The 13,187-nt window shown below is 46.1% G+C and overlaps 1 protein-coding gene across 2 annotated transcripts in view; it reads left to right on the top strand.

The window, feature by feature from the left end:
* Window positions 1–13,187, top strand: part of GLS (glutaminase) — a 356,615-nt gene that overhangs the window by 194,930 nt on the left and 148,498 nt on the right. For both annotated transcript variants that reach the window (XM_069983572.1, XM_069983573.1), the window contains exons 12-13: window positions 2,371–2,547; window positions 8,871–9,002. In XM_069983572.1, coding sequence (XP_069839673.1) covers window positions 2,371–2,547; window positions 8,871–9,002 — 309 coding nt within the window. The remainder of the gene's footprint in view (window positions 1–2,370; window positions 2,548–8,870; window positions 9,003–13,187) is intronic.

The raw sequence follows: 13,187 nt of genomic DNA, 5'->3' as shown, positions 1-13,187 counted from the left end.
GTGTGGTGTTCACAATATGGGATAAATGTCATATTTACTGTATACCTGGAATGTTTCTTTGAAGAATGATAATCAAGCAGCTCTGGGCTCAATCAGCATTTTTAAAAGTAATTCCATTTTTCACATTTAAAATTTTTTCCCTAAGTACCTTAACGGAGGCGCCATTGTCTACTCTCCCTGCTGTCTGTACCTGAGGAGGCGCCGTTGTCTCCTCTCCCTGCAGTCTGTACCTGTGAATTAGGAGGCAAAGCTTCCTGATCTATCTCCAGTGTGACACCCAGTGTAATGTGATTCTGTGGTGCAGTCTCCTAATGCACAGGTACGCTCAGCAGTAGAGTCTATCAAACCTCGGGAAATCCTAGGTTCAATTGAACTCGAACATTCACGAACCTGCCGCATTAGATTGCTGATGTCTTCCCGGTCCGTGGGAAAGGAGGAGAGTGCCCGGGTACTGACAGGAATTCCGGGATTCAGCCTAGGTAATAGCCGGGCACACTCCTCCTTCCCCACGGACAGGGAAGGCATCCGCAATCTAATGTGGCAGGTTCATGAATATTCAAGTTCTATAGAACCTAGGTTTTCCCGAGGTTCGATCAACTCCACCCAGCAGCAGAGACAACAGCAGCAGCAATACCTCCAGCAAGGTATTCAGTCACCTCCAGTAAGGTATTCAGTCACCTCCAGTAAGGTATCCAGTCACTCCCAGTAAGGTATTCAGTCACCTCCAGTAAGGTATTCAGTCACCTCCAGTAAGGTATTCAGTCACCTCCAGTAAGGTATTCAGTCACCTCCAGTAAGGTATTCCGTCACCTCCAGTAAGGTATTCCGTCACAAAATTCAAAATAGAAATAATTTAGAAAAATGACTCTTGTATCATGGTCACTGTATATACAGGTACAGGTGCTTTATAGATTGGAGTAGGGAACATTGGCTGTCCAGCTGTTGGAAAACTACAACTCCCATCATACATGGACAGTCAAAGCTAAAACTTTGGCTGTGCAGACATGATGGGAGTCGTAGTTCTGCAACAGCTGGAGAGCCAAGGTTCCCTACCCCTGCAGATAATAGGTGAGGTTTATGTAAATGTGATATATATATATTTGGAGAGGGCAGTTATTAAGGGGTTAAGTATGGAATAATGTACAACCAGATCAGACCCCTAAGTAAACACTGGACCCCAACTCTCTTATGTGTCTCCCCCCCATCCCAGACAAGGGTCACCCAGTACACCCCTCCCCACACTGTGCACCCCTGATTGTCCTCCCCTTCCCACACACCTATATCTTCTTTCTTCCTCCTCCTCCTCCATAGTGCAGTGTACATACAGGACCTGCGGTGACATCATAGTCACATGTCAAGGTCCTTTACCATCTCTTTCCTGTACTGTCTCCTGGCTGCTGTTTAGCCTTAATTTGCGCAAAATCACGGTAAAAACGCAGCGATTTTGCGCAAATGATAGATAGGACCGTATGGGAAATACCTCTTTCGATGAAGTAAAAATCGTCCCCTGCCTCCCCACCCTGACAGAGGGCAGCTGCCCCCTTTACCCCCCCCCCCCCCCCCCCCCTAGCTACGGCCCTGACTGGTAGACTGAGTTGGCTTGAACACATACCTTGGTAGGATTACTTAATTTTCTGTGCTTAGATTCCCTTCCCTTTCACTTCCCTTTTTTATGTATAGTGATTGGTTTTCTTTTGTATGATGCAAATACAAATACTGCCTCTGTTGCAATGTTAATGTATACTTGACAAAGACCCCAAGAGACTTTTGAAGTAACTTTTCTCAGTAACTAGATCACAAAAGAGCATTTTTTTATTAATGGTAGTAACCCATTATCTTCCATTCTTATGTACTATAACAAAAAGTTTTAAGAGAAAAGAGAAGTCTGGGAAAATAAAAAATATTCACTATGGGTGTGTGTGTGTGTGTGTGGGGGGGTAACATTATAAAGAACCTATATTTACCGGTCCCCATGTTCTTACATCGCCGTGTCCTGCTCTTGAACCCCCACCCCCAACCAGATTTATCAATCTCTTCCTCCTGCTACATAATGACTCGGCTGATGAATGCCCCGCTCAGCCAGTCAGTGACTGGGATGGGGCAACGCTGCAGTCACTGACAGGCTAAGCGGGCTATCTTCCACCCTTTCTCTGTGGGTCATGACATATCACCAAGAGAGAGAACGTGACATACGTTGAGGTCCAGGAGCCTGGTTATGCTGCCCTGTGGGGGATCGGTTCTATAGGTTCTTTATTATGTAGTATAGGAAGTATAGGTTCTTTATTATGTTTGCCCCACCCCCTGCCCACACTGTATTTATTAAATTTGCTGAATTTCTTTTGTTTATTGTATTTTTTTCTTCATATTTAGTTGTGTTCCATCGAAGTGACCTGTGAATCTGCCAGTGTAATGGCAGCAACGTTGGCTAATGGTGGCTTCTGTCCAATAACTGGTGAGAGAGTGCTCAGTCCAGAAGCAGTGAGGAACACGCTAAGTTTGATGCACTCTTGTGGGATGTATGACTTCTCTGGCCAGTTTGCTTTTCATGTAAGTTTAAAGCAGTAACCATTCAATTTTAATTCATTTCTTATTTTAAAGGACAAGTGCCATGAAAAACTTTTTCCCAGTAATTGAAGCACATTACAAAGTTATATAACTCTGTAATGTGCTTCAATCACCTATCTGCCTCCCTTCCCTGTCTTTTCCCCCCTCCACCCCCCACCAGGAAGTGCACTAAACTCACACAGACCTGATTACTGTTGTCACCTTCACCAGGCAGCTCCTTCTTGTGAGGATGAGTCATCAGCAGGAGGGCTGCTCTAGACCCTGTCACACCAGCCTCCCCCTCCCCTCCTTGTCAGGTGACTCTGCTTGCTCAGCTTATCTTCTCTAGTGACATGACTCCACAGCAGCAGGAGAGAGGGTATGAGGGGAGGGGGGAGCTGCCTATGTGCCGGAGTCAGTCTGACGGAAGATAAGCAAGTGAGATGTGACAAGTGATGGCTTGCAGTTATTCAGCCAATGGGAGCTGAGCAAGCCTGTCACCTGACAAGGCAGGGGAGGGGGGAGGCTAGTGTAACAGGAGAAGGAGCTGAGAGAAGAGTTTGGTGACGGTGACGACAGTAATCAGGTCTGTGTGAGTCAGGACACTTCCTGCTGGGGGGTGGAGGGGGGAAAAGACAGGGAAGGGAGGCAGATAGGTGATTGAATCATATTACACAGTTATATAACTTTGTAATGTGCTTCAATTACTGGGAAAAAGTTTTTCAGTTCTGTTGTGTGTTTGCAAACATCACACTTCTAATTGGTGGAAAAGGAGAATGCCACTCTTGTTTTGTTCCTTGCATATTTTATAGTTTAACAATGCATTTTTAGAACTTTTTCCACCAAAACTTAAAGTGACTCTGTACCCACAGTCTTCCCCCTAAAACCGCTTGTACCGTTGGATAGCTGCTTTTAATCCAAGATCTGCCCTGGGGTCCATTTGACAGGTTATGCACTTGTTGTCCTAAAAATAACTTTTAAACTTGCAGCCCTGTGTCAAATTGGCGTCACCTAGAGTGCCTTAGGCCAGCAACACCCCTCCGACCCTCCTCCAAGCCCTGCTCATCATTAGGAAGGCCCCTGGGCAGAATTTCTCCTATTCATCACCTGTCTGAACACTGTACATGTGCTTTAACGATCCAGCCAGGGCCGGACTGGGACTAAAAAGCAGCCCTGGCAGTGAAACCCTACCAGCCCACATACAATACCCCTGGCGCTCATTTGCAGCGCCCTCAGAAGGTACAAGTAATCGAGCAGCCAGCCACAGGAACGATCACTGTATTGTTCATGTGGCCATTGAAATATACTGCTATTGTCCAGTGAGATGTGCGGGCCATAGCGATATATTTTACTGCCCGCACAAAAGATAAGTTCAGCTGAGGTTTCTGTGTTAAGGAACTTTTAGACAGGCCGATTATTAGACAAAGGAACATTTCTAGCAACGCTCCTTGCCAATAATCGGCCCACATACCAGCCTTAAAGGGGTACTCCGGTAAATATCTTGTTTTTCCAAATCAGCTGGTGTCAGAAAGTTATACAGATTTTTAAATACAGTGGTGCCTAGGAGTTCAAGCACAATTTGTTCCGGGTCTGTGCTTGTAATCCAAATCCACTCTTAAACCAAAGCACATTTTCCCATAAGAAATCACTGATATGCAGACAATTGGTTCTACACCACAAAAATAATGATTTTATATTCTGAATAACATGTAAAACAGATTAAACAAACATTCAGAAACAGCAGAATATGTGATATTATAAGTTACTGTACAGTATAGCAATCAGCATGTGGTGTATAATGTATAGTGTGGTGTATAATGTAATGTAACTGCTTAACCCTGATAACACAACAGCAGCAGCTTGTAGATACAGGATGGAGCTGCAGATCCCCATAATGCAGTAGTGTAGTACAACAGGCTAGAATAGAGGAGCAGGGCTGCTGTCAGAGGTCTGTGTGGTCACATGACAGCAATGGGGAAGGGGGGGTGTTCAGCATGGACCAATCAGGACTGACAGAGACTGCAGGGAGCATGAAGGAATGAGCAGGACAAATGTGGGCACATACATGCAGCACTCTCTGTCCGGGGAGAGAGGTTACAGCTATGGAGAGATTACCTCCACAGTCCTGTCCCCTGATGTAAGCCCCAGCCTGAAGTGGATCTGCTATGATTTGGAAGGCAAGGGAGACTTCCTGGGTTAGAGTACAGGGCTGTAGACCCCCCATGCAGACCATGCCCCTCCCCCACTCCTCCTCCCACCCAGTACAGGGAGCTCTTACACCAAGTCACAATTTTGTTGTGAGATCTTAAACCAAAATGCTCTTAAACCAAGTTACTCTTAAACCAAGGTACCACTGTACTTTAAAAAATCTCAAACATTTCAGTACTTATAATCTGCTGTATGTCCTGCAGGAAGTGGTGTATTCTCTCCAGCCTTACAATACTTATCAGCTGCTGTATGTCCTACAGGAAGTGGTGTTTTCTTTCCAGTCTGACACAATGCTCTCTGCTGCCATCTTTGTCCATGTCAGGAACTGTCCAGAGCAGGAGAGGTTTTCTATGGGGATTTGCTGCTGCTCTGGACAGTTCCTCACATGGACAGAGGTGGCAGCAGAGAGCACTGTGTCAGACTGGAGTTGATTTAAAAGTAAAAGATTTTCGCCAGAGTACCCCTTTAATATAGAGCAGAATGCACGCTGTTGAAAACTCTGATTTAGTAGGTCACAACCCTTGCTGCTCATTTCAATAGGTGACCTCCACCATCATCACAAGAAGGAAAAAGAAAGGACCACAGAAACTAATCCCAGTTAGAAATAAGTGTTCACTACCACTACACAAAGAACGATATAACACATAATACATAGGTGCACTGGAAAGTATTATCACCCTGCCGACTGTAGTACACAATACAGAACTGATTAGATGCACTATGCACTACATGTACTATCTGGCTATGTTCCCATGCAGTATTTTAGCTCAGTGTTTTGGTCAATTTTTTGCAACCAAAATTTGCAACAGTAAATAACGGCCTTATTTCAAAACAACTGCCAGTGTTTTGAAATGATGGCCGTTATTTGCCAATAAATGGCAGCCTTCCACTCAATTTCAGCAGTGTGTGAACATAGCCTCTGTGTTTTCAATCCACTCCTGTTTTGGTTGCAAAAAAAATTAACAAAATACTGAGCAAAAATGCTGTGTGTGCTAATAAATAATCTGCCACTGGAATTCTCTGCCGCAGAATCTCACCAGCCTCCGTGTCATAATGACACTGTATAGGAGGCTCGCGCACTTCCACTCTCGGTGCTGAAGAATGAACATGTTCATTCTTCAGTGCGGAGAGAAGAGGCGCGCGAGCCTCCCATACACTGTCATAATGACACGGAGGCTGGTGGGATTCTGCGGCGGAATTCTGCCACTTTTGCGCTGTGCACACGTAGCCTTAGGAAATACAAGTATTTACAAGTATGTAAATGTATTATCCATAATGATTCCAGAGCCTCGTGTTCCTCTTTTTTATCCTGAAAATATATAAATGTATGGATGTAAATATTTTCTTTATCGTAGTGCCTTGTCCCATACAGTACAGGGTCCAGGAACAGGAACATGGCAGCACCCAATAGTCCTGGACTACTCAGACTTTCGGTAGTCACTCATTCATATTACCTATTGACTGACAGCAGTGTCCCACAACTAAATGGACTGCTGTATACTGGAGCTGGAGCCTTATAGGTAAAATGAACAGACTGCGTTACAAAAGTCTCCATGTAAAGCCGACCTTATATAAGACATTTCCAGGAGGAATAACAGAGGTTCATGACGTGAGTGCAAACAAACCCCACTGATACCCCCTGCAGCTGCGGACACCATGTCTGTGGCGACTGACTTTTTCCCCCTAGGTCCTGTTGTTTTGGTGAAGTTTCATCTAAAGAAAATATACATATCAGCTAGTAGGGAGCACTGTGGGCCTTCCTCAGCCCCCCAGAGCACCCCCTCACCCCACCTGCCGCCTCATTCGGTGACACCCACCTATGCACATTCATTCTGGTCTTTGATGCGCATGTGCAGGAACAGCAGCCATCTGTACACTGGTAGACGTCACTGTATGAGGCGGCAGGTGAGGGGGGCGCTCTGGGGGCCGTCACCACAGACGTCCGCAGCTGCACGGGGTATCAGAAGGGTTCTTTGCAGGCTGATAGTTTTCCTTTGTCTCCTATTGTTATGATCTCTGTAGGGACTGATTCCACCCCAAGACTCATATCACTAGGATGACAGGAAGAGGGACTGGAATGGCCACCCAGGGTCACTAATCCTCTGTATGGATGTGGGGGCAGAATGTCAGCCCCTATTCCTGTCACCTTTTTGTCACTATGGGATTGCTCCCATGAAAAACAGCAGTGCAACCAACTCACCTGCTTCTGGGAGGACTGGGGGTGCCTGAGGGAGCTGAGGTGACTGCTAGAAGATGGGTATCCAGCCTTGTCCTCAACTGCCCGTGTGGGGGCGGGGCTAAAGGTCAGGGGGCGGAGCCAAACGGGTGCCCACAGAATACATCCCAGCTCAAGACACTGCTTGGAAATCGGCTTCTGCACCTGTAGGGGCTGGGAATCAGAGGCGGGCAGCCCCTACAGGGACCTACCAACCAGCCCAAGGGACTCTGCCTGCAGGGGAGGTCACTGTGTTCCCACAGCATCAGCCAGCACTTCTCTCCAGCTTACCTCCCGACATGTGAGTAGTCACTCAGGCAGGAGCAGACAGCTAGCAGAGGATTCAAAAGATGATCCTCTCCCCCTCCTCCTCTGTGCCGCCAGCAACTGCTCTGCTGCATCCAGCAGCGTGCTCCCCTCACTGCTGTGACAGGATGAGACTGTCAGCAGCCGCGGCCCTCAGTGTCAGGAAGCGGCCCCTCCTCAGAAGATTTCTAAGCAGCGCAGTGTCCTGCAGCCGCTGCGCTGTTGATTTATATTACTATAATTCTAACATGCACCTTAGGCGGCCCCCCCGGATTGGCAGTCGGGCAGCCCAGCGGGCATTTTCCCGGTATGCCAAATTACCAATCCGGGCCTGGATCCAGCACATGTGCAGTGTGCAGACAAGTGATAATTAGGAGAAATCCTGCACAGGGACATTCCTAATGATGAAGAGGGTGAGAAGGAGGGATGGAGAGGCGTTGCAGGACTAGGACACAGACACTCTAGAGCAGGGTTTCTCAACCTGCGGTATGTGTACCCCAGGGGGTATGCGCCGCAGGTTGAGGGGGTACGTCAGAGGAAAAAAATAAACTTTTGCTTTAGGTGCCGGAACACTATCAATCAGCAATGTCCCGGCACCTTTCCCCGTCGCTGCTCTCACCTTCCTCCCCCTAGCAGCACGCTAGGAAAAAGAGAATCAGGACAGTTTTTCCTGGAACGCACCAGCAGCTACATACCTTTCCAAAACCCCAGCTCCAGCAGGCTCCCGCAGAAACATGCTGGGCCCAGTTTTAAGGACATTGACACTTTAAGGGTCAGCAGCTAACTACTTAGATAGGTAGTGGATGCGAGAATGCAAAGCCATAGGCCATAACCGCACAGGGTATTGCAGTGGAAATGTATGTGTGAATCAGAAAACCCTGTCACTGCACACTATGGAGAGAGCGGTTCCAGCTGCTCACTCCATAGTTTGCTGTGGGGAGTTCTGATGCGGGCACGCACGGATGCACCCCCATCAGAACTTTGCGGCTTCAAAGATCATCTGGCCTGTACTGCAGTACCGGCCGGGATGATCTTTTCAGAGACCGGCTGGGTCATGGAACGGCCGGTCTCATACGCTATGTAAACATAGCCTTATTGTGCTCTAAAACAAAGCAATACTTACCAGAAATTCAGGTCCAGTTTCCTGAAGGCAGCTTTTTAGTCTTGTGCTCATTGAAAAAAAGAGACTAAACACATGACTGCCTTCTCTGTGAGCGTGCAGATTACCTAGGAAACACAGGACTTCCTGTGTTAAAAAAAACACAAGTGTGCGGTTTTCCATAGCTAAAGAAAAATTATTGTAAATTGCAAACTTGCTACTGTTTTAGGTTTTAAAAGTTATAACGACTTCTTCCAGAAACAGCACCTCTCTTGTCCTCAGCTTGACCCAGCAGAATAATATGTAGAAAGTGTGTCAAGCTCATATTGTGTGTTTTATTTATTTTTTTTCCTTTAGCACAAATTGCACTCTGGAACAACTCCCGGGACTCTTGAGCATTCTTTGTAATACTGGATGTCTGGACATCCAGATCTTTGTAAACAGAAGATAATCTTACCATATGATGTACGTTTTAACTGTTTCTTTGATCTCTTCTAGGTTGGCCTCCCAGCAAAATCTGGAGTTTCAGGAGGTATCCTTTTGGTGGTTCCTAATGTTATGGGTTTGATGTGCTGGTCTCCACCATTGGATAAATTAGGAAATAGTGTCCGTGGGATTCAGTTTTGTCAGGTTTGTATAATATATGAAGTAGTTGTAGCATGTGATGCTCTATTTCCTTTTTCATACTCTAATAATTATTAAACCATCTTCTGTTGCTTGCACCATATAAAATTAACAGATTCAACAGCACTCTGTATTGATCATCATTATAATAGATGAGCGAAGAGATGAAGCTAAGTGATTCGTTTGATCAGCAATCCACGCATCAAGTACTGCTGCTTCACCATGGGTGCTGGAGAAAAGCTGGATCCAATCCTGGAAAACTGGGAGAAGTTTCAGCAGGTTTGATTGGATCGCTGATCAAACAAAGCGCTTTGCTTCGTGTAGATGAGCAATTAGCTCATCTCTAATCCTCATTCATATCAGTTTCTGTCCCCCCCCTTCTTCTTTTTCAAATGCTCACATACACACACAAACACATGATTGATATCAGTTTTAGCCATAAGGGCCCCCTAAACTTATGTCCAGACCCAAGCCACTGCCGCATTGACAGTCCATGCGGATGAGACAAGTGGACAGTAAGGGTGGTATTACACGGAACGATTATCGTTCGAAAAATCGTTAAATCGTTCGGATTTGAACGATAATCATTTCGTGTAATAGCAGCAACGATTAAACGACCAACAAGAAATCGTTGATCGTTTAATAGGATCCGGACCTATTTTTATCTTTTGATCATTCGTTAATCGTTCGCACATCGTTCGCATATCGTTTGGTGGAATAAGAATTCACAGCTGAAACGTACGCAATATCGACGACTAAACGACAGCAAGAACGATCATAAATAACGATCATCGTTTCGTGTACTTGGGCGAACGATTTCGGGTCGTTTGCTTTAGCGGTCGTTTAAGATAGTTAATCGTTAGTCGTCGGAAAATTGCTTGGTGTAATAGTACCCTAAGCTGAAGCTTGTTCGGCTCCTTTGTAGGGACTACTAAAACAGGTAAACAACAAGTAAGGGAAGGGACACAAAGGACCCACCATCTGCCCAGGGAAATATCCTGGGTCAACTTATCTTTAACAATTGAGGGATTGTCAGCAACTTACCTGACCGCGCTCCAGCGATGTCTGCCCCGGCTGGAGCGCAGCGCCGTCGCTCCCCCTCCGCCGGCCGGAGCCGAGTGACGTCACGGAGACCCGACGGCGTCCCTAGCAACCGGAGACGCTGTGGGGTCACGTGACTGGCTGGCGGCCGGCCGACACACAGCTGAGCTGCATTGCGCTCAGGGTGAGTGGCTTTGAGTGCAGCCACTCTGCCTGCAGCGCTGCAGCTGCTGTGTTAGCTCATTAGGAGTCCGGACCAATCAGCTCTGGTCCAGGACTCCTACCTCTGGTATATAGCTCAGAGCCAGCCAGCAGTACATCGCTGGCTATTAGATTAGTTCTAGTCCCAGCTCCCCCTGTCCTTTTCCCGTGATCCCTGCCCTGATTCCTTTTGCTTGACTACTCGTGTTTTGACCTTTGCCTGGACTTAGACTTTTCCTTGTTTTCCTGATTCTGTACCTTGTTGCTCGTGTGGTTTGACCCGGATCGTTCATTACTCTCTATTGTGTTTGTCTGTCTGTATTGTTCTGTGTGTTCACTTACGCAGCGTAGGGAACGTCTTCGTGGTTATCCGCGACCGCCTAGGGTCGATTGAGGCAAGCAGGCAGGTGACAGTGGGTGGTTCAGACCTAGGGCTCACTGTCTTGTCTTGTCTGTATCACCTGATTCCTGACTGGGATATTGATAGGCTGACAGTAAATGGGAAAATGGAACCTCATGGGGAGGGGCTGGAATACACGGGGAGGGTCTGAAATACAAAAGAGTAGGGTCACTCCTCCTGTCTAAAACAATGGTTCACAACCTTTTTTTAATGCCGTGACCCCGCTATACAGTTCCTCATGTTGCGGTGACCCCAAACAAAAAAATTATTTTGGTGGCTACTTCAAAACTGTAAAAATGGAAATACCTGATATGCATTATGTAAAGTGATCCCTCAGCTTACAATGGCCCTAGGATATAATATTTTCAACATACAATGGTCCTTTCTGGACCATCGTAACTTGAGACCAGACTCAACATACAATGCTGTGGAAGTCAGGATCTGCGGGACATGTACATAACTAGATGATCAAACAATGAAACTGCCCATTTTGCTGGTAAAAGTATAGTGTGATACTACATGTCCTGAACTGCATAGAATTTTGGTCTCAACATACAATGGTCGTCCTGGAACCAATTAATATTGTATGTTGAGAGACCCCTGTATTCTTATTGCTACAAATCAAACATAATTAACATAATTTAAACATTGATTAATCACAAAAAAATATTTAATTATGTTGAGAAATATTAGAGAAATATTGAGATAATTATACACTGGGGAGCAGTGTGAACTACATCTTATAATGGTCTCTTATAAGACCAATGTAGTTCACACTGTGTAAATGTATGGTGCTTTGTGTAAGTGTAAGCTGCTTTGTGTACTGTGTAATGACTATAAACAAAGCACCTTACACAGTATTGTGTGTATGGCGTGTGTACTGTTTTTACATTATTAACCTTTTTTTACACCAGCGGCTGTCTCGCAGGCTCTCTTGGCTCTCCGCCACTTGCCTCTTCACTACCTAGGCTTTGGTCCTCCGGCGATTGCTGCGCCCTCCCACTGACGACGTCAGCAAGTGTCGGACACACTAAATGCCTTGCTATGGACTATGGAGCATTCCCCCCGCTTCCCCCACCCCTTAGGTCCCTACAGATGATGCAATCACTCTGCGCATGCGTGCAGGCATTCAGTTTGGACCGCACATCCATAACAGCGTGTGTTCCAGCTGAATAGTGCTGCTGCAGGGGGTAGTGCGACTTCTCAGCAGTTAAACCTATCGGAAATATGTATTTTCCGATGGCTTTAGTTGACCCCTGTGTTTTGGTCCCCGCCGGGGTCGTGACCCACAGGTTGAGAACCGCTGGTCTAGAAAGTGGCACATCGCAGTAACCTTCAGTGGTGTCTCCCCCCCTAGCCAGAAGTACCTGAATTGCGTCCTTTTCCCTTCCTGTAACACCATGCTGACCCATGGGATGGCCCTCCGGATGCCCCACATCCGTGTTTAAATTAACATGCTGTCTGAAACTTGCATAGGCCCTCATTAAAGAGTAAGCACAGACCTGCCTTGGTCTGGGGAATAAGATGCCATCGGCCTATCTCTTCTTCCTTTCTCCTCACAAAATGCTTCCCCTTGTCTAAATTGACATTTTCCAATATTCATCCCGACAGATTTTTTTTTTCTTTTGACCTTCAGCTTTAAATGGGCCCCCGAGGGGCCCTCAAAGCAGGCATATTCCTCACCACAAATTCATCAATTATCTAATCACGCCCAATCTACCTCCTTATCTGTTTGAAGCGATACAGTCACCCCAGCTGGAGCCCCTGTAGCAGTGGGAACCACTCCTGATGCATCTACCCACGCAGTAACTAGGGAAGAGGCCATCCCTTGTACCATCTGATATGAAAGCTCAAAAACTGCCACTCCATACTCTTACTAACTGCTGAACCCCATGCACTAGAACCTGCAGAACCCAACAGGGAGGTATTCTTCTCCCTGACAACATCCCGGGACCTATTTGACACTGAAGACAAAACAAGTGATAATTTAGCAGGCTGCCTGGAAGTTCCAGGTCCCTACGTTTAACGACATCCTCCATTTAAACATAATGATGCCTGAATCCCCCTTCCCTTTTCTCTCCTGTTCCTCGTGAAATGGAGAAAATTCAAACTAAAGGAACATATTATTGGAAAAATTCGAGTTTTTCATTTTTACTGTCTAATTTTGAATACTTTCCTCTAACACCTGTGGGGTCAAAATGGTCATCCTACCCCAAGATGAATTCTTTGAGGGGTGTACTTTCCAAAATGGGGTGACTTATGGGGTTTTTTCTCTCTGCTGACACTACAGGGGCACTGCAAATGCACCTGGCGCTCGGAAACTTCTTCAGCAAAATCTGCAATGGAAAAGCTAGATGGCGCTCCCTTCCTTCTGAGCTCCGCTGTGTGCCCATACAGTGGTTTACGCCCACATATGGGGTACCGTAGTACTCAAGAGAACCTGCGTTACAAATTTTGGGGTGCGTTTTCTCTCATGTTCCTTTTGAAAATGAGAAACTTTAATCTAAACGTATATATTATTGGAAAATTGTAATTTTTCATTTTTTTAC

Source organism: Dendropsophus ebraccatus, chromosome 9, assembly GCF_027789765.1.
Source record: "Dendropsophus ebraccatus isolate aDenEbr1 chromosome 9, aDenEbr1.pat, whole genome shotgun sequence".
Taxonomy (NCBI): Eukaryota; Metazoa; Chordata; class Amphibia; order Anura; family Hylidae; genus Dendropsophus; species Dendropsophus ebraccatus.
Note: the sequence above shows the minus strand (reverse complement) of the source record. Positions and strands in the feature narration are given on the sequence as shown.